Source organism: Coffea arabica, chromosome 9c (genome assembly GCF_036785885.1).
Source record: "Coffea arabica cultivar ET-39 chromosome 9c, Coffea Arabica ET-39 HiFi, whole genome shotgun sequence".
Classification (NCBI taxonomy): Eukaryota; Viridiplantae; Streptophyta; class Magnoliopsida; order Gentianales; family Rubiaceae; genus Coffea; species Coffea arabica.
This window is the reverse complement of record NC_092326.1, coordinates 43,192,591-43,213,881: the sequence shown is the minus strand read 5'-3', so window position 1 is coordinate 43,213,881 and position 21,291 is coordinate 43,192,591. Positions and strand designations below refer to the sequence as shown.

General features: G+C 36.3%; 2 protein-coding genes across 3 annotated transcripts; one reads left to right on the top strand and one right to left on the bottom strand.

Moving 5' to 3' along the window:
* Positions 1-34: 34 nt before the first annotated feature.
* On the bottom strand, positions 35-9,593 carry LOC113707651 (sodium/hydrogen exchanger 6). 2 transcript variants are annotated; one of them, XR_011821100.1, is made up of 22 exons: positions 9,192-9,593; positions 8,935-8,986; positions 8,695-8,754; positions 8,529-8,553; positions 8,333-8,418; positions 8,027-8,138; positions 6,494-6,556; positions 6,342-6,361; positions 6,161-6,258; positions 5,778-5,805; positions 5,426-5,458; positions 5,289-5,336; positions 5,122-5,182; positions 4,933-5,030; positions 4,773-4,848; positions 4,640-4,659; positions 3,973-4,070; positions 3,762-3,871; positions 2,906-2,989; positions 1,263-1,360; positions 1,010-1,173; positions 35-513 (listed from the first exon to the last, which is right to left on the bottom strand). XR_011821100.1 is itself a non-coding variant. In XM_072065104.1 (22 exons), the coding sequence occupies exons 1-22, from the start codon at positions 9,370-9,372 to the stop codon at positions 464-466; spliced, it is 1,581 nt and encodes a 526-aa protein (XP_071921205.1). In that variant the 5' UTR covers positions 9,373-9,592; the 3' UTR covers positions 35-463. The 2 variants fall into 2 exon arrangements, 1 of the variants encoding a protein (XP_071921205.1); XM_072065104.1 differs by having other exon boundaries at positions 1,094-1,173; positions 9,192-9,592.
* A 4,672-nt stretch (positions 9,594-14,265) lies between these two features.
* On the top strand, positions 14,266-21,220 carry LOC140013972 (uncharacterized). Its single transcript, XM_072064188.1, has 4 exons — positions 14,266-14,595; positions 14,873-15,020; positions 15,630-15,794; positions 20,195-21,220. Exons 1-4 carry the CDS (start codon positions 14,408-14,410, stop codon positions 20,972-20,974), a joined length of 1,281 nt encoding a protein of 426 aa, XP_071920289.1. The 5' UTR covers positions 14,266-14,407; the 3' UTR covers positions 20,975-21,220.
* Positions 21,221-21,291: the final 71 nt, after the last annotated feature.

Below are 21,291 nucleotides of genomic sequence, written 5' to 3'. Positions count from 1 at the left end.
CGAGGAGGTTTATCCATGGAGAGAGAAATGGAGATGGAGAAACCTCAGTAAGTTTCATTTATTCATCATAATAAATAAGGACAAATGGATTGACCTTCGTAAGGGTTAGTTTTCACATTTAGAAAATTATTGCTCTAGCAATATTGCTACCCATTTGTAATGCCCTAGCAGAAAAGAACAAATCCCAAATCAAGTAGAGTTCCAAACACGTGCACAAATTAGTTCTTGGATGAGCATGCACTTTTATGCCTCTTATCTACCCATTGGTGTACATTCTATCTCTCCTACTTACAAATCTACAACCATCTCGATACTATAACTTTGTGTATGGTCAGAATGTCTAATTGACAGGTTCTCCCCTTAATATGCTCCTCACGGCCACTGAGATGTGAAAGACCACAGCCTAGCTTCCATAATGAGGTCTGTCCGATTGCAACAGAAGAAATTCTCTGCTGCTTGATATTCAGTCATGGCCGCGATAATCTCCTCTCCTAGAACTAATCATAGGCTCATCTGGGCATCATAAAATGGTGGTGGTGAGAAAGAGCTCTCAATTTCAAAAATAGACAAATAGGAGTTGTCGCAATTTATTAAACACCAAAAGAACGCAAAACAGTGCAGCACCCGAACGTAAAACAAGACAACGGATTACTTTCAATCTACAAAGTGATGAATGATGAAACTATCCGGTTCCATGCATACTAACAGAAGCCTAAATTAACTTAATGCCAATTTAAGCTGTAAACGCAGTCAACCTTCCTACAATTTGCGAGAAATAATAATGTGAAGGACCTCAAGTGACGAATCATGGAAGTTCACACCTACACCCAGCCTCTTCCTTCTAGAAAAAGATGGAAAAAGCTACACATATAGACATGTTTCACTTATTCCAAGGTTTTTATTTTCTTTTCCTTTGTGATTATGGGTGGGTTTTAGATAAAAATCATAGAAGTGAGAAGTATTTCCCTCAGGTGACAGTTCAATCTGACACAGTAGAAGAGTACTCAACCTGCTGCTATGGTATCCATTCTTCCAGTTGCTGACACCAGCCTTGACGGCATTTACTAAGAGTATAAAAAGATTTTTGTCTTACCCTCATCATCTTCATCGCCACTTTGAGAAGTAAAAAAGGGAGTGAGGTAGTTCCTATCTAATGCTGTAAATGATGCCGTGCTGCAGAAAGAATTCAGAACTCAAAAGGATTACAAAATTACAAAAATGAGAGAACTAATCATCCACGAAAAGCTATTGACGTGCAGTACCTTTTGTGAAATTCTTTAAGCTTCATTTTGAGCCTGTTTCCTGAGGATGATTCCCCATCATAAGGAGGAGCTATATAGCCATTGTTGCCCTCAAAGCTCTGAAATAAAGCAAATAAAATCAAACTTGGAAAGAGAAACTGGAGGAGTTATAGAGATTTGTTTTTTAGAAAAGTTACAAAGAAACACGCTTGTTGAAAGGTAGTACTCCCATCAAACCTACTTAAAAAATAGTGAGCCTGACGTATTTTAGCATGGTAAAGAGTATTGCTAAGTGGCACCATAAGTGTTGTACTCCTATCTTCTTTCTACCACCTTAGACTTCGTCAAAAGCATGTTTTCAAGAACATCTAGATATATCTTTTAATAAACTTGTTACTGATTCATACAACAGCTTACAAGTGCACAAATGTGATTGATAAAAAAAATAACACAGAAATGACTAAAGCGCAAAGCACTTAATAAATCACTAGTAGGAAAATTTAGAGGTGCTTGCTTCATGCTCTGGAATTGGAATTGGAGATGGCATAATATACAAAAAATCAGTATGGGTTTGAACCCCCAGTATCATTCTACAGACTGGTGCTTGGTATAAACATAGTTGGAATGGTATCAAAATTAAGTTTTCATTTTTTTAATCATTGTTCTCTTTCCTGGATTGATAATCATGCCCACCATCTGACCACCACTGAATTACTACCAATCCAAATCCTTATTGGTTCTTTCTTCAACAATTACCAACAAAAACTCATGACTAATCAATAAAAGATCTGGATGTTTGTCATATTTTCCTTTTCTAAAAAAATTGCAACTGGAACTTTCAGACATTTGCAAAAAATTTTCCAAAAGAAAACGGCAAATTTCGTCCTCTGCTGAAACCTGTTAGAATCACCATACAATGCAATCGAGTTGGAGCCCTTCACAAAGAGAAGAGAACAGAAGAGATCGATTGTGATGAGGAGGACGATTTGATGGTGAGGGAGGGGAGGAAAGGGTCTACTGGGGCAATGGGTGAGTGATGGGCAGTGGGAGAAGAGGAGGGATTTGTCAGATGCCATGGAAAAGGAAGAAAATCGGAAACAAGGTAGGAGGGGGTGTTGTCAGATGCCGAGAAGGAGGGAAAAGTGGTCAGAGACAAATGAGGGAGGAGTTGTCAGATGCCATGGGAGAGAGAGGAGTGTTGAAGGCAAGGGACAAAGGGGAGGCTCGATGGTGGGAGTCTGGGAGAGGGAGAAAGGAAGTATTTTATGAAAATATTTTATCTTTTATTTATTCGCCGTTGGAAATGAATTGAGGATTTTGAGTGATTCCTCCCAATTTAGTCAGGAATCATGAATCCCCAAATTTTTGGGCATGATTCCAATATTTCAATTCCCATTACAGTGTACCAAGCACTAAGTATTGGAATTATCGTCATTCCCCATGCCAAAACCCTCAGACCAAGCGGCCCCTTAATAGGATAATAATGACATAGAAATGATTAAAGCGCAAAGCACTTAATAAATCACTAGCAGGAAAATTTAATATCATAAAAAAGCAACAGAAACATGCTCCAAGGATTTTATCAAGAGCAGAAAAGTTAAGACCATGAACTAAAAAATGGAAACAAGTTGAAGGAAATTGCATAGATTGACAGGTAAGCTTACTTCCCCTAAAGATCCATCATGTCCATCGCCCACAACCTCTAGAGCTTCCAGCATTGTACCTGTTGATCCTCCAATCAACAAGACCTGCAAAGTGCAACCAACAACCATTGGCAATTCCATATGCGAACATCATCAAGAAGTAAAATGTAAAACTGAACTCTATAGGGAAGACTAGGTAGGAATTATTTATTATGCAAAAGTACACAGTCACCAACTTTCAGACCACCAAGATTTTACTAGAACTAGTGAACTCTCGAACAAGTTTACACCTTAAGTTGCCCAATCCCTACATGCACCAATTTTTTAACATTTATTATAGCTGTCAAGCTTAAACTCTTCTAAATTAATGAAAACATACTGATAAACATTGGAAATCATCAACCTCGAACCCCATAATACTAGCATTAGAATTGTTAGGTTGTGAAGTATGGAAACTCCCATCCAGACAAAATCAGTTCGATGAACTCTAGGTTGTTTCTTAAGACAGAGCACTTAACAGTCTCAGCCACGCTCATATTAGTAAATTTTCCAACCAATGAATTTTGAATTGTTATTTCCAACCAATGAGCATTGAATTGTTGTAACAACAGGTTCACAAGAACACAAACAAAAACCAAAGAACAAGACTATGGAGATTGCAAATTGCTAAATGGAATTCAAAAGTACAGCCAAACTAGCAATTTAGAAGAAAGTTAATAAGCAGTGGCACACGATCCAATTTGTTGGAACGTTAGAAAATCAGTACTTAAAACTTAATTAGTTTTCTCTGTTCATAGGATGCCTTTAGGGGCAACATATTACCTTTAATATTTTAGTAAATTAAAATTCCAAGAAGCAAGAAGGGATTTTATCCTACCGTCAAAACAACAATTGCAGTTGTTGCAGTGAATATTGTCTGACCATGTCCCTCAGGAAGATCATGAACTGATTGCAATGCAAGTGCAAAAGCCATAGCCCCTCGAAGTCCTTGATCCATGTCATAACACATATAGATGAACCAATGTTGGTTAAAAAAGCACACAAGTTAAAATAGCAACTTGAAAGTCAAAAGGTCCTGAAGAGCTTACCACTGTACCAAAGTGCCTTTTGATGTTTCAAAGGTATTTTGCGGTTCGTTGGTCTAACCAAGTTTATCAAATACGCACAGCCAAAAACATTTGCAGCTCTTCATAACATGCATAAATTGGTTTAATAATTTAACCACAAGTACATTAAACATAACAAGTTCTTCTAATTAAAAAAAAGTTTAAAATTAGTACCCTAAACATAAATCTCATAACTAATTAACCAAATGCATCAGCTTTCATGTTAACAGAGGTCCAAAGTTTATAAATGGAGATTGAACCTTTTAAAACCAGAAACAAAAATTCAATTAGTTAAAACCAGTAGCAAAGTAAGCAATCAGATGGAAAATCTTGAGTTTATGAACAATCTCAAACTTTTACCATGGATTTTAGGAGTTCCATGGCTTCACAGTAATGCCACTTATTTAAATGACAAATGGGAATTGACAAACTTGGTTCAAGTTATTAGGCTAATGAGCTCGAAAAGTCATATTTTGCAAACTTGGTTCAAGTTATCAGACGAGGTGAGGAAGAAAAGTGGTAAGAATTTTGGGGAAAAAATTTGCTCAAAATATGCTCTTGCTTCTTCAATTATGATGTAATTTTGCATCAAGCAGAATATTGACGTTGCTGAAATTTATAAAACCTAAAAGAGTTGAGCTTAACATACCTTGCAATTACAATGAATAACTAGGCCAATCATGGAACAAGTTAAGAAATTATACCATTTAACTTCGGGGGGGAGGGGGGGGAAAACTAGAAAACCAACTGTTTTTAAGATTACACTAACAACATAAGGATACAATTGAGAAAAAGATGAATCCAACGTGGGACCAGCTATGTTGCTCCATGGCAATATCAAATCCCATGTATATAAATCTGCATGATCAAGAAATTCATTTCTAGATCTTAAACATAACCGAGGGGAAGAAAGGTGCTTTGTATAAACACAAACTCTCTTACACAAATGTCTCAGCCAATGATGATATCAGGTCAAAAAAAGCAGACACAAACCGCTGCGAATTGTCTGACAGATTTGAGAATGTGTAGTGCTTCATAACCTTAGAAAAAGAAAAAACATGATGCTTCCTCATTAATAATACATTATAAAGTAAAGGATCAAGGCAAAAGATAAATCATGATTGCACTTACAATTCCAGTGAACAATATCGAAACAATACCAGAGAGACCAAGTCCTTCTGCTAGCATGTACCTTTAAAAAGGATGCAGATGACAAAATCATGCACCTTGATTGAGGAGGGGAAAGATACGGACAACTTATAACTTAACTAAATGGTTTTTGAGGAAAAGCAGCTTACGAGAAATATGGAAAGAGGACAAATAGACAGCACTCCAAGTTCTGAAGACTGTATAAAAGCATCAAAGAAGAGTAAAATAGAGAGTTGTAAGACTTAAGATAACAACTGCAAGATGATTCAGAAAAATAGGCACTTACTTGTCAATGTCAAGACCAGCATATTTAAAAAGGTTCTGGGGGTTAAGGATTAAATACAAAAAAAGACACCCAAAAATGAAAAAAAAAATTTCCAGGAACATATTAGGTGCAAATATGCATCATGAAATGATAATAGAAGTGGAGGGAGAAATAAGCAAATAATACAAGCAGCTAATCTTTTACATGGGCATGTATATTTAAGTATTGCAAACTTTTTCCTTTTCTCTTATGCTGGCTTTAATATTCCATCAGCAGCAACCGAAATAGATGAAAATAATCAGAATCAGAGAGACAAGAAACTCAACGGAAGCACAGAAGAATAATAATCACTTAAAATGTCAGATAGGATATGAGAGCCGAGGTAAATCCAACGCCAACACCTGAGAAATCAGAAACAGCTCTTAGTGCCTCAAGAAAAGACAGCTTTATCCTTCAAATTGTAAATAGAAGTAACACAAATTGAGACCAAACATAAGAACAACTAAGCAATATGAAGGCACCCAAAGTATACTATTGCATGTGCCAGACACAGAAAGATGCAGCTTTTACCTATAGAAACTTATAATATTCCTCTAATCTTAGAAAATTCAGTTCCTTAATGCATCTCTTAGATGTCATCAAGAAGTCCTCGTGGTTAAAATCGTTTTCTCACAAGCACATTCTTGGTAATTGAACAAGATATCTCAGAGTAGTTGGGCATTGATCTATTCCACTGACAGCAAGTTCACAACAAACCTGATGACATTGAGCCAACAAAGGTCTCAAGAAATCTAACAATGATCATGAAGAAGTTCTGTTCTGAAGAACTATGGCTTCTCACTAATGACATTGTCCTGACAAAACAAATAGCGATAAGACTTTCACATACCTCAGAACTCATTTTTATTTTTAAAAAAAAAAATTCAAGCAGACTTACCTGTACAAGGAGATTGCCATCTTACAATTGCATGCCACATAAAACATATGAATATATTAGTAAACATCAAACTAACCCAATAGAAAACGACAAAATTATAAGCAGTGAGTTACACATTTCTAGAAGAAGATACATTAAAAAATAGAACTTACTGCATCATTCAACACAGACTCCCCAAAGACCAACGCATACAGATTCGTGTCCGTGCCAAGCTCCTAGAAATTTATCATCTCAGATATTAGTCACTTCAAAATTAATTAGAGAACATTATATTTAAAAAATATTGAAACGCTGCCATCCCTCATGCTGACAAAAGCCAAGGAAGACTACAAAATAATAAGCACACACTTAATTTCAAGGCCCAATTCCTTTGGCATTCCAAAAACGGTGTGGACCAAATTTTGGATGTTATCTAGCAACTCACAGAATAGTATGCTTTAGCAATTTCTTAAATTAATACACAAATTATCAAGTTAGGGATGTTTTGGTACGTTGGCAAACTTTTCTATTGCACTTGTCCAAAGGCTGCTTCTACATCTTATGGAGTCAGAGGTCAACACTCTTTAAGAACTAAGTGAGCTTAAAGGTCAAGGAAATAAAGTTCTATAAAGGATCAAAGAGTAATGAATTCTAGTTGCCTCAAGACTGAGATAGATCAAATCAGCTCAAAGTTGTAAACATTCAGCAAATGAAGCAATCAATAATACAACATTGACGTTCTCAACTCAACAAAACACATCAGAATCATAACAAAAACTACAATAGACTAATCAACCCAGTTGATCATGTTGTTTCTACATATTTTTGTTTCAGGTCATGTGAAATTTCTCAATAACAAAATTATACACCACCAAAAGAATATCACAAACCAGAACATCAAAGCCTCTGAAAATTCATCACAAGCTGAACCTCGTGTATCAAAAGATCTCTACACACCTTTGCATTGTTTTGCAGATTCTCCTTAATTGATATTCAGTCCTAAGTCCTTCATTCCTAGGACTTCTTCAAACGTAAGGGAACTATTATTAGGACCAAAGGTGAGCGTCATTTGACTACTTGGCACACCCTAATTCCTCTATATTCCAAACATCTTGTAGGTACAAAAATGACTTTTTTTTAAACTAATTCCCCCTTTCCCACATTACTATTACTGATGCTTTGATACAACTGAGAACCAAGAGAGTAGATGTCTATATGAGATTTTAGAACATCAAACATCAGCATAAGTTTAAAATCCTTTGGGAACTAACAAAAAATGTGGATATAAGTGCCAGAGATACCATTCAAAACAAGGACCAGAGCAGATATTAGGACCATTCAAAAAACGTAAGGGAACTATTATTAGGACCAAAGGTGAGCGTCATTTGACTACTTGGCACACCCTAATTCCTCTATATTCCAAACAGCTTGTAGGTACAAAAATGACTTTTTTTTAAACTAATTCCCCCTTTCCCACATTACTATTACTGATGCTTTGATACAACTGAGAACCAAGAGGGTAGATGTCTATATGAGATTTTAGAACATCAAACATCAGCATAAGTTTAAAATCCTTTGGGAACTAACAAAAAATGTGGATATAAGTGCCAGAGATACCATTCAAAACAAGGACCAGAGCAGATATAACTTCACCATATAGCATTTTTAAGGTGATTAAACATCCTATTATGGAGAAACAAAATCACCTGAAATATAGATAGAACAGTCACAGGATCTGTTGCTGATATAAGAGCACCAAACATCAAGCATTCGACAAAAGGTAGTTTGTATGTAAGATACATTAAACCACCAAGGTAGCTGCAGATAAAACATAAAAAGAAGAAAACAGAAAACAATGTCGGTGACGCATGATAAATGAAGCTTTGGAATAAAGCATAATTAGAATCAAAATTACATTCTCTTATGTTGCAGTAATTCCAATTCCAAATCACTGAACAAAAGCTTGAACACATGAAAAATGGTATACATCACGAACAAATATGACAACTCACACCAGAATCCCTGTTACAACAGAAGCAATGAAGGTCCCTCCAATTGCAAAGGTGACAATGGCTCCAAAATTTGAAAAGAATGGTTTCTGTAAATTGCAAGAGAGACAAACGCCATATTATGGTTGCAAATGATGTAAAACCGAATGGAAATGCTAACATCGAAGAACTTGGATAAAGAAATAGAGAGAAAACTTACCGGCTGAAGACTGAATCCTGATTGAGTAATCATCATAGAGTCAAGAGAAACAACAACTGGGAACTAGCAGTGTATAGCTAATAAGCAATATACTAAAATAAACAATTGCACAGAATCAGAATGCTGAAAAAGTTTCCTTATTAGAAAGGACCCAAAGAAAGGATATAAGATTATTGGAGGTAATAAAAACAGGAAGAAAAACTCCTCATGGAAGTTAAACCAAGCCCTGCAAAGCAGGAGGGAGGGAGAGAGAAAGAAGAGAAAACAAATAAAAGTTACAGATGAAATGCACAAAATTCCATGGGGCAAATAAATCGAATTCTGTTCCTTTTCCTTTTGCGTTTTTTATTCTTTTCTTAATTGGAGGAGGGAAGGAGGCGGAAATGGCAGTGTTCGACTTACTGACCTGATGCTAGTTTCTGTATCGGAAACGTTAGCCAGTCCACCAACAATCAGACCTGCCAGAGTTTATGTTAAAAGAGGGCAACACTGGCAGCTTATTCTGACCTAAATTTCCTCCCATGAGACACGAGAGACTTTACTTTTCAGCAACACGTAGTCGAATGATAAAAAGTTCTTGATTGACAAACCGAAAGCAAAAGGAAATGAAGGTCGATAACTAGCATGGGAGACTAAAGGAAGGGATTACTATTAGTCTATTACCAATCAAAAGGGAGGCGCTAGCCTCGGGTAGGTAATAGAAGCGGTGACGCCGAAGGACATGGCCGAGGACGAAAGAGAGCACGAGCATCATGATCTGAAGGAGAATTCCAACTCCAGCCGCCTGCTGCTCCTTCCCTGGACTCTCCCGAGAATCTACCGGAGATATCTGCAGCTCGTCCATGCTACTGATGTCCCCGGTGGCTTGGGCTCTTTTCTTTTCTTTATTTTTTCTTTTCCTTTTTGTCTCCCTTTTCTTTACGTTTTATACTCTGCCGAGAACCGTATCTTTCCCGGTTGATTTTTCTTTGATTGCTTTCCCCGAATTTGTCCGCAATGTCTTTCTCAGCACCCCTTCGTCTCCGCCAGACTTCCTCTGTCAGTCGTAAAATCCCACGCTGGCCGCTGCCGCGCTTATATAACAAAAGAGCTTAATTGTACTTACCTCCTTGAGGTTTGGTCAAACTACAATAAACCCTTGAGGTTTGGCCAAACTAAAATCAACCCTTGAGGTTTGTCCAAATTATATTTACCTCTCGTTAGTGTATCTGGAACATAGATACGTGAAAGGGCAAACTTGCCCTTTTGCTGAAAAGGGTTAAATTTAGCTTCAAAATTTTTGACATAAAATTCATATCTATAACATTTTGAATAAGTACAAAACAAATATTCTAGAAAACATTAAAAAATAAACATTTTGAATCCCAAAAAATATCTAAAAATAATTTTTAAAAAAAAATTAGAAGGAAATTTTTAAGAGATAAAGAAAACATCATGAAGGGAAGAAAATCCATAGAAACAAAAAAAAAGAACGCCCTAATGATAGAAGAAAAAAAACAGAAAATCACGAAGAAAGGAAATAATTAAACAACTTAAAAATTAGAAACGAAATCTTGCTTTTTATCTACTTTTTCGTTATTTTTTTGTTCTTTCATTATGAACCACTCTACTCTAATGTCTCTTCTATATAGGCTGGAGCCATTTTTAAGTGTTGTAAATCCAACTTCTTCTCCTAATAATTTCTCTTTTTTCGCTTAAGTGCATAGCCAAACCCATCAAACTATATTATAACTCACAAGATTAAAAGGAGAGGATGTGCACACATATACATATGTATGTATATGCACATATATAAGTATGTACACATACACATAAAAATAGAATTTGCAATTCCAATAAATTGGATTGATTATTATAGAGAAGAAATTTATTGCTAGAAGCAACATATATTTTTGCAGTGGATTTTCAATAAAAGGAAATGATTAAAGAGGTTAGGATTGATGGTTAAGAAATCAAATTGAAAGGACTAGAGAAGATATCAAATTGGCAATATTCCTAAGTGTAGAGAATCTATGTACATACAATTCCATTATACATAACCAACTAAAACAGAAGATTCAATAGAACAGTTTTGATTTTCTAGACTTTCATTTTACGTGTGTGTATATGTATATATGTATGTATATATGAATGTATATGTGTATATATATTGTTGATACCTTAAATGTATAGGGAGAGGCTTGCAATCATTTAAGACTTTTAGCCCAATTTAGTATAGTTTTGGCAAGGAATTGACTGGCAACTCTTTAGGCTTTTAGGTTTATATATCTGGAGCACAGTACATATTTATTTATTTATTTAGGGGTCCCTTTTCTAATAAGGTACCCACTTTTTTTGTTAGAAAGTTATGAGTGTTTGGATTGATGGTTCAAATTACAGTTCATCATTGTAATGGCACCCTAGTCTAGGTTTTAATGCCTATCATCCTAAGACATGATCGTCATAAGGTAATGTCTTGAAAGAGGATCGAGGAAAGAATTCAATGAAAACCAATCAAGATACAAGCTATGCAAAAATAAATGAGATAATTGCTATATGGATTATCTATTTTTTGAGGTGTTTTTCAAATATTTTACTATAATATGGGCCTGTTTGGAAGCCAGGTTTTTGAGCAAGTTTTTTACTTACTAGTTTTTTAACAACTTTTGTTGCAGGAATCCAAAAAAACTTATTCAAAATTTTTAACTTACACACTTCAAAAATACACAAAAAAAAAATTCCTTTCAACTTTTCTTCTTTTTCCTCCCCCACCTAACCCACCATATCCTCCGTTGCCGGCCACCACCTCCACCACGGCTTACGGCGCCGGTCACTATTCCGGCTGCCAGTTCCGGCCTTTCTCTTTTTTTTTCTCTCTCCGTCACCCCTCTCCTCTTCTCCCTCCCCCTTTAATTGATCTGTTGGTGCCTTTCTGAAAATTTTTTCTTTTTTTTTCTCCATCCTCCCTCCCCTCTTCGCCTCTGCCTCCCCCGCCACCCTTCCCCTCCCCCTTTGACTGATTTGGTCGCGCGACCAGATCGCAAAGGAGGAGAGAGGAAAGGGAGGAGTGGCGGGGAAGGAATGGGAAGGGGAGGGACGCGACCAGATCGCGTCGCAAAGGGGGAGAGGAAGGGTGGCGGGGAAGGGGAGGGGCGGCGGGGGAAGGAAGGGGAAGGGGAGAGAGGGAGGGAGAAGAGGGATGGTGAGGAAGGGAGGGGTGGCGGGGGAGGGAGAGGGGAAGAGAAAAAAAGCAACAAAAAAAAAAAAGAAGGGCAACGAGGGAAGGAAGGGAATGGGGAAGGGGAAAGGGAGAGGGAGAGGGAGAAGAGAGATAGCGGGGGAGGGAGAGAAAGGGGTGGCTGCCATGGAAGAGAAAAAAAGCAAAAAAAAAAAAAGACAAAGAAAGTTGCTGCCATGGAAGTCTCCGGGCGAGAGAACAGGGGAGGGAAGGGGAAGGGAGAAGAAGCGAGAAGGGAGTAAGGAAAAGAAAAAAGAAAGAGAAAAAAAAGAAAAAAGAAAATGAAAAGGAAAAAAACTTTTTATCTTACAAAAGTTTTTCTACAACTTCTACATTGATCTACAGTAAAATTTTATACAAACACCAAAAAAACTCACATTCCAAATAGGTCCATAATATGTGAAAAACTTTTACTAAAAGGGGAAAATCATTTAAAATGTCAATCAAATTTTGTAAAATAACTTTTTTAGTCCTTTATTTTTAAAAAGTATAATTTTACGTTTTTTACAAATTCACATCGATTAAATTTGGTCCCCATCTAAGTTTTTGACTAGTTTTTTGTCGAAATCCTCTACGTGCCTTACATTTGACATTTTTTGAAGGGCAAAATTGGCAAATCAAATTTACATAATCCGATCCATAGTCCCTTACATTTTACAAAATGAATTATTTCGTCTTTCACATTTCATAAAATGAATTTTTTTATCCCTCATTTTTACAAAATAAAGTTTTACATCATTCATTGACCATATATGCGAATAGTTTTTTTTTAACTCATGTACATATCTATTTAATTCACCTAAATAGTACGAATAACATGCAATATATTTCTATTTGATTTCATCTAAATAAACAAATTGCAGCTGTATACACGCTATTCAGTAGATATATATATATGTTTAAAACCAACAATTTTGTTTTAAACCCATGTATATATCTATATAATTTTACCATGTGAAACTATTCAATATTGGGTTCTAACTCGATTTTTATAATCATACTAATAAATTGTAGTTTAAATTTGAAATTTATACTTGTCACTTTTAAAATCAACAGTTGAATTACTTGCTTTGATTTGATATAAACATTCAATAATGTTATTCGTACTATTCAGGTGTAGCCAAATAGAAATATACATATGGGTTAAAAAAAGGTTATTCGTATACATAATTAATAAGGGATAAATAAATTAATTTTGTGAAAATACGAGGGAAGAAAAAATTCATTTTGTAAAATGTGAAAATCTATAAATCGGATTATGTAAATTTTAATTTGACAATTTTGCGCTTCAAAAATAATCATTTGGTAAAAAACTAGTCGGAAATCAAAGTAGGGATCAAATTTGATTAATGTGAATTTGTAACGGACGTAAAATTATATTTTTAAAAGTGAATGACGAAAAAAAGTTATTTTGCAAAATGTGATGGACGTTTTGAATAATTTTTCCTACTGAAAATGTATTAGGGTGTTTATGCTCAGGTATTTTTGAGATATATTTTAAAATATTTTTAAAATTTTAAACCTCTTTGGATATTTTTTAAAAAAATTTATAGCACTTACCTTTGTTACCATCCACTCAATGGTATTGCCAAAAGTAAATCCCAATAGACTCTTAAATCCCTCCAAGATTTAGTTTATTGTGGTATGATTTGCCAAGATAATGTGCATTATTTATCTTATATTTTATGCAAAGGTGAGAAAACACGAAAAGTATAAAATGATTTGATGAAGCATGTTGTGAGCATCGTAATAGACAATAAGATTAAAAGGGATGACAATAGCATCCTCAATATTTGCATGAAGAATTGATAAGATAAAAGAAATTTTTTTCCTCTTTTTTCTTTCCTTCCTCCTTGATTCTTTCTTTTGGTCACTTATTTGTTATCCTTATTTCTGAAAGCAAATCTCTCATTTTTTTTAATTAATAAGACATGATAGCGTTGACTATTAATTGGCTAAACCTAAGGATTTGTTTCATAGTTTGACTAAACTATAGGGGAGGTATATGTAATTAACCCTTCTTGGTAAGAGTTTTTTTTTTTTTTTTTGGTATGAGTCTGGGGTTAGTTTTATAAATTAGGCACTCTGAAAATAATAAAAATTAATATTAATACGATGGACGTTTTTGCAACTTTAAATTTTCTGCCTCGGTAAGGTGCTATTTTATGGGATTAATTTGACTTTATCCCTCCAAATTTTGGATAATTATCTACTTCAGTATCTAAACTTTAAAATGGGACACTTAAGTCTCTGAACTTATAAATACCTTCCATTTAAGTCCATACACTTATAAAATTGGACACTTAAATTCCTAAATCCTTATAAAATGGGACATTTCGACCACCAATGGCATTCATGATTTGTTAACAATTTTCCTTATGTGGGAGGTATTTATAAGTTTAAGGACTTAAGTGTCACATTTTGAAGTTGAGGGACTGAAGTGGATAATCGTCCAAAGTTTGGGGGGACAAAGTGGTATTAACCTATTTTATAGTAAGATTTTTTATGACTTCGGGGTTCTTGAGGGAAAAACAGTTGCATAATTCCCCGGCGGCGAGCAGAGATCCATCCGCCAGTAGAGCAGCTGCACATACATATAGTTGCTAAATTGCAACATATATTGCCTCAATCTGATTGGAAAGAAAAGTTATCTGTGCAGGCGATGGCTCTCAAATTTTTAAACAAGAAAGGCTGGCACACGGGGAGTCTCCGGAATATTGAGAACGTATGGAAGGCGGAACAGAAACATGAAGCCGAGCAGAAAAAGTTGGAAGAGCTGCGCAAGCAGATCCAGGAGGAGAGGGAGCGATCTGAGTTCCGCCTCCTCCAAGAACAAGCTGGTCTCGTCACGTACGTTTCCTATTTGTAATTCCTCTGCATTTTATTACCTTTTTAGGGTTTGTGTATTATTTTTCTTTTTTTCTTTTTTTTTTTTAACTCGAGTTGATTATTTTGTCATTATTCGCCTTCCTCTACCAACCCTTGATCTGGGCTTTGGGCTTTCTTTTACGCTCTGGTGGCTGTAGATGAAATGCTAAATCTTGCTATCATTTTGGTAGATTTTGGTTATAGGGTTTGTTGATATTTCCCTGTTCCCCTAAGTCTTTACTGTCTAATTTTGCTACAGCAAGCAAGAGAGGTTGGAATTTCTGTACGACTCCGGATTAGCTGTTGGGAAGGGCAATTCTTCAGGAGGATTTAAGGCTCTTGAATCCTCCTCTCTGAAGACTGATTCTGGGACTGCTCCCTCCTCTGCTACCTCCTCTTCTACCAAGGTAATTTTTTGTTTTTCTTTTACACTGTATTCTTACTGCATATTGTCGTTGTATTGTTCAAGATAAGATATGGTGCTTTTATTCCCATTCAGTTTTTTGATGCATTGAAGACCAAGGTAGTGGGTGGATGTGGTTCTATAAGCTTGTGTGCAAAATCTATATTTTGGGTTTGTTCCTTGATTTTCTGGCTTTTAATATTTTTGTGCCTGCTGTAAAAACCTTCTGTCCCCAGAACAGCGGGAGGGGATATTCGGGTTTTCTGGCATTAATTGTCTGGATTTATTTCTACTCTAATAAGATGAGAAGAGTAGAGTCACTGGTCATAAAGTAACTCACAAAGAACTTCTTTTACTTGCCGATATTAAATCACATTAACTTGGCTTCCATTTCTGTGTAAACCTGCTGTCAATGTTTATATTGAAAATATAATAATTTTTTCTAGATTACGATTTGTATGTCCCACTGAAATTTTAACTGTAGAGACAAACTAGTTTAGAATGAAAAATTGAATTGCGGATGGCAGTGTTACGGTTGTTTCAGAAAATTAAGAATTAGTCTTGAGTTGACGAGGTTTTGTGAGTTTCCTGATTTTCTGATTCTCAACTGCAGCAATCATCTGTTCCTGGAGCCCTATTTGAGGAAAAACCACAATCAGCCAATGATGCATGGAGGAAACTCCATTCAGATCCTTTGCTTTTGATCCGTCAGCGGGAGCAAGAAGCCCTTGCTCGTGTTAAAAATAACCCTATTCAGATGGCTATGATCCGCAAATCAGTGAGTTTGCTCTAACTGACGTCTTATGTACATACAAATGAATCATTCCTATAGAACTGATAGCTTGCTGGTACCTCCTTTGTGACACTAAACATTTGAACCTTTTTTTTTTTAATACATGTGAGCAATTTATTGTCAGGGGAGGTGGTAATGATTTAAGTTTAATGATCAAGTAGGTCACATAGAATGGCAAGGACAACAAGAAATGTAAAAGAACAAAGAGCAGTGAAAAGAGAGAAACAGGTTAGGAGAAAGAATTAGGATTTGTACTCCTTGGTAGGAGGTTTTGAAAATAAATTCCAAGGTAACTTCCTCGATACACATTTTCATGTTTATACAACTCTTGCATCTCTAGGGACTAACTTTAACTATCTAACTAATTGATTACTACCAGTAATTAAGTCTGCCAGCTAGCTGTTGCAATTGATTTGAACTAACAAACTTTCTTTTCCTCTAAAGTGTTTACAAAGATTAGGTAGCCATCGGGGTCATGTCAATTGCTTTTCTTTTAAACAATCATAATTTATAAGATTAAAGTAGGAAATTAAGCTTGCATGAGTAGCCATCTTCCCAGGTTGCATTGTCTAGCTCCAAATTCTCCCAGATGATCAACACCTGGTCAAAAGACTGATTGTTCCTTTTGTATAACCTTTCTATCCATGATTGCTTGTGGATCAACCCTGATGTTCCCTTCTGTTGTTATCTTGTGCAAATCCACACAAACTGGTGCTCCTTTAGTGGACAGTTTCACTATAAATACATGGAAGACATGATGTGCTATAGATGCCCAGGTAACTTTCTTTCTGATGAACTTTTATATTGCTGCCCCCTGCTTCATTGTGACTTGCAGAATCGTAATACCCTTTGCAATAACACCCTTTCTTGTCCCCTCTCAAATGTTACCCTCAGCTCCTTGGATGCAAATGTCATTGTGCTAGAACCTCATTTAATCAACTCCTACAGTTAAGTCCAAGGTTCAAAATCCAGAACATACACATCATGAGTAAAATTACACCCCTGCATATCCCAGTAATCTATTGATTACAGATCAGTTCTTTGCCATCAACGATGTTCACCTTAAAATGCTTGTGATCTTTAACTGATTCGGGGTATAACTAAGCTGCAACTGATTTTACGAAACAATCTATACTGTGTCCATCCAATAGTACTGACATCTCATGCTCCCCATAACGTTCAGTCAACTTAATTGCACTGGAAGGCGGTTCTCCTGAGACCGAATGCAAAGACAGAACAACATTTTTAATTTTTTACTACCACAATCAATGATCATTTCTTCTGTTTCCATCCCTGAGTCCTGCCTCTCCAAGTCCTCTACTAATAACATATGAAACCTCCTTATCCTTGCAAATGTGGCCAGGATCAAACTTATCGCCACTGCTGTAATGCAATTCTACTAGGTGTAATTTTTTGGAAGACCTGTTTTGCGGACCTATTTCTCCCACCCTCTTGTGACTTGGTATAAAGGTTATTTGCTCCCTTAATCATGTTTTAGTGGAGGATTGACCAGCCTTGATCCCTCAGCTGCTATCTGAGGTTAGGGGTGCAAAGATGCTGGCCTGAATCAAGCTACTAGCAAGCTTGCTCGGTCGAAGCTCGTGCAGCTTGAATAGCTTGACAAGCTTGATTTAAAGCCTATCATGTGAGGCTTGAAAATTTGTTGAGCTTAATAGTATTTTTAATATTCCTTAGTGTGAAATGTTGAAATTATATGAAATACTAATTTATATCTCTCAAGCTCAATTGAGCTGTATTAAGCTTGATTGAGCTAGATCTGATAAAGCTCGAGCTAAAGTATTTTGATTCGAGTAGTTCACTACTCAAGCTTGACTTGACTTGTTTGCAGCCCTGTCTGTGATCAGGGCTAAGCATTCTTGAAGAACACCTTGCATTGGTTTTCAATAAATTCCAAGTTGTGTGCTTGCCACCAAGTCATCTCAAAAGTTGCTTGGACGATAGCTGGTTTATGCATCTTGACTGTGTGTTTAATTTCCTCCTCCAACCCACACAAGAAGCTTTTGATGTAATAAGATTCTGATAATGCTGGAACCTTGATATTACAGCAGCCTTCAACTCTTTGAATTTCTCCAGATAAGCCACCACCGGAGGCCTCTTGCAATTTTATTTATTTATTTTTAGGCCTCTTGCAATTTTATTTATTTATTTTTAGGCCTCTTGCAACTTGGTAAAACCCCTCCATTGTATCATCATCACCCAGCTCTTTAAATTCCTACTCCTGCCTAAATTCCATCAACAGTATCAGTCCTTTATCCCTCAAGCTGCAGTGCAGCCAAATCCTTATTCGTATCAGGGACTTGATGCAACTGAAAGACTTTATAACATTTCCTCCATTTTCCTGGGATTTGACCCATTGAAACTGGGAATATCCAATTTATAGAATACTGACAGGAAAGTGATTCCTATCTTTCTTTGATAAAATTTCCCAATTCAATGCCCTTGATCTCCTGATTAGAAGTTCTTACTGCATGAGTCCTTTTTGCAGAAACAGAGGGATTTTCCCAAATGCCTCCATACAAAAATGTGACACATGAAACTGGTTAATTTATTGGTAATTGCAGCCAAAACTGTCTGCATTTCAGAGCTGTTAATGTCCATCAGGGTCTTTAGTTCTGAGCTGCTGGAGTCCATCTTCTTTTCGAAGAAATGTCTATCAGCAGCTGGAAAAGAACATAGAGCAGAGAAGAGAGAAAAGAAGCAGATTTGGGGAAAAAATTTGGAGATGTATTGATCAGTAGAAGGTTTAAGCTAACTTTCTCTATAGATATGCTCTTATTTTTAATTGTAAACTAACTTGTAGCTAACTACCAATAAGGCAGAAATTAACTCTGCCAGCTGGCTATAGCAACTAACTCAACTAACAGCTAACTCTCCCTCTCAAGTGTTTAAAAAGATTAAGTAGTCATCCAGGTCATTATAGGGATTGGGGAAGAAAAGATTTAATCTGAAGCATGAAGACTGCACAACACTTACCTTTTCCTATGCATGGCAACTGATCTGTTTCTTGGATCCTGATCATAAGGTTCATTACAATATGGTGCAGTGGTATTGGGTAGTCTATAAATGTAAATCAGAATTAGCTGATAATCTCTTCTATGTAAATCATTTTTGCATCTTTTTCTGTCATATGAAGGCTTCAAGAGTTAGTTTTTATATATAGCTTGGTGATGTTAGTTTGTCGTTAGAATGTCACTTATGACTTTTAGGATCTTGGAGACTTAACTCCACTAGTAAGTTTCTGATTTACCGTCACATAGCTGTATTGAAATTAAGATGGTAGAATATGAGGCTCATTCTGATCAACTTACTGTTTCAAATTTCAAATTATATGTGTGGTGTAACTTCCATCTCTTTTTGTGACACCTCAATTGGTCTCCCCTTTTGAAGAAGCAATTTAAATGCCACAGAATAGTATCAGAGCTTTTGCCAACTAGTTGGGACTGGATTCTTGGACTGTGGTGTGAAGCCCACTAGGGTTAAATTGTGAGAAATAGATGCTTGACTTTTGACATGGCTTGGGTTTACTTTATAGATGTTGCAGACATGAGTTAGGATAATCATATTGTGGTGTATGAATTATTGAGGTTTACATGCATCCAGCTAATTTTGGATTTGGATGTGATCCATGCTGGATAGGGCCTAAGAATTTTGTTAGCCTTCTATATTTGTAGTGATTTATCAGTGCATCATGTAGCAGCTCATGAATTCCATGTAGTTGTAGTAGAATATTTATGAACCATATAGAATATAGAAGTTTGGGGTGCTAATCTTTTAGTTTTTGTGGATTTTGGGACATATATGAGCATATGACAGAATAATGCTTCAAACTAAAATGTTACATATCCTTATGGTTGAAACTTTTGTCTTCAACAATTCATGCATACTGATATGGGTACTTGCTCCATCACTAGATTCAATTCTCCATGAGGAAGAAGGTGATAAAAATAAGGAATGAAAGGAAAACAACCAGAAAAAAGAATTTTTTTCCTCTTTATAACTCAGTAAACTGTTTTTTTTTTTTTTTTTTTGGCTGGCCATTCTAGCTCTTTACGGCTTAAACAGAAATCAAAAAGTAAATGGCCATCAACTTGTTTGGGGTGTATGTTTTCAAACCCATGATGTTAAGTATCCAACCACGTTTGAGTTGCTTGGTATCTAGCTACAAGTTGTTGAACATATGTTTTCTGTCCCTAGATATTTATGCTTCTTTCCTAGCTGTTCTTGGTGAAATTTGTCACACGCAACCCTTTGATATATCCTAAGTTACATTATCATTAAGTTGCTATGATCCATTGGCTGATCATATGGTTAATTACATTTTCATTAATGTTTTCCGATTAATTATGATTTACGTCACTTTATAGGTTGAAGCTACAAAGAATAAGAAAAAGACTCGTGACGAGGATGATGATAAGGCACACAAAAGGAAGCATCATCACAAGAAGAAGCATGAGAAGCAATCATCATCTGGGCACCATTCTGGCTCAGAAAATGCTGGTTCAGAAAAGAAAAGAAGAAAGTCTAGTGGCCACAAAGGTTCGCGTAGTATATTACCGAGTTCAGAAGAAGAAAGTGATTGGGACATTGAGACGAAGAGAATATCTAAAAAATCTACGCACAAAGAACATGGGCCCGCTTTCTTGCTGGAGTCAACAACTAAGAAAAATGTCAGACAACAAAGAGGAAAAGGGATTCAGAATGATTTTCAGCATGAAGAAACTTGTTCCGCAGGATACATGGACCCTGTTCCCATGAACCAGGGAAAAAGAGAGCGAAAAATTCCTCAAAGCAATGTTGGTGATTCTTCTGATACTGTAAGAAGGAATGAGGCAATCAACAGGCGTCGAAATCCTGTTGAACTTTCTGAAGAAGAGAGAGCTGCAAGGTTGCAGGAGATGCACATGGACGCGGAACTCCACGAGGAGCAGAGATGGAAACGTCTAAAAAAGGCAGAGGAAAATGATGCTCGGGAAGCTGTTAGAGCAGGGATACCCAAGGGTAGTAACTTCCTGGATGCTGTTCAAAAAAGCGTCTATGGTACGGACAAGGGTGGATCAGCAACCATAGAAGAGAGCGTCCGTCGGCGAACACATTATTTGCAGGGCAGATCAGAAGCCACAGAAAGAAATGCATTTCGCCGATGAGAAGTTTTAGTGCAAGAAATATTGGCTTTATTTAAGATGCGCTTTTTATCCGGTTTTTTAAAGATAAATGGTTACTGTAACAAGTTTTTTGGATAGGTATATATTTGTGCATGATGATAAAAAGAGATGATCGGACAAGGTGTTTGGAGTTTTCCAAAAATGTGAACTTGAAAAACAGTTCAGAGACTGTAGAATGTGTCATCTTATCTCCTAAGAATAAAAATTCTGAAGAGAATTAGCGGCTCATGTGCAAATGTCTGCTGGAACGTGTTTTGATTCTTTTGTGGTCCGGGTCGGATCCTGTCCATATTCCATTC

What these genes read in the sequence shown, in the direction of transcription:
- LOC113707651 (XM_072065104.1), bottom strand. Translation starts at nt 9,372, where the DNA reads ATGGACGAGCTGCAGATATCTCCGGTAGATTCTCGGGAGAGTCCAGGG. An exon ending in CTGTTCTATCTATATTTCAG is followed by an intron (nt 6,557 to 8,026) that starts GTGATTTTGTTT and finishes ATAAATTTCTAG; the next exon opens with GAGCTTGGCACGGACACGAA. An exon ending in TTATTCATTGTAATTGCAAG is followed by an intron (nt 4,071 to 4,639) that starts GTATGTTAAGCT and finishes CATGTTATGAAG; the next exon opens with AGCTGCAAATGTTTTTGGCT.
- LOC140013972 (XM_072064188.1), top strand. Translation starts at nt 14,408, where the DNA reads ATGGCTCTCAAATTTTTAAACAAGAAAGGCTGGCACACGGGGAGTCTC. An exon ending in GAACAAGCTGGTCTCGTCAC is followed by an intron (nt 14,596 to 14,872) that starts GTACGTTTCCTA and finishes ATTTTGCTACAG; the next exon opens with CAAGCAAGAGAGGTTGGAAT. An exon ending in TGGCTATGATCCGCAAATCA is followed by an intron (nt 15,795 to 20,194) that starts GTGAGTTTGCTC and finishes GTCACTTTATAG; the next exon opens with GTTGAAGCTACAAAGAATAA.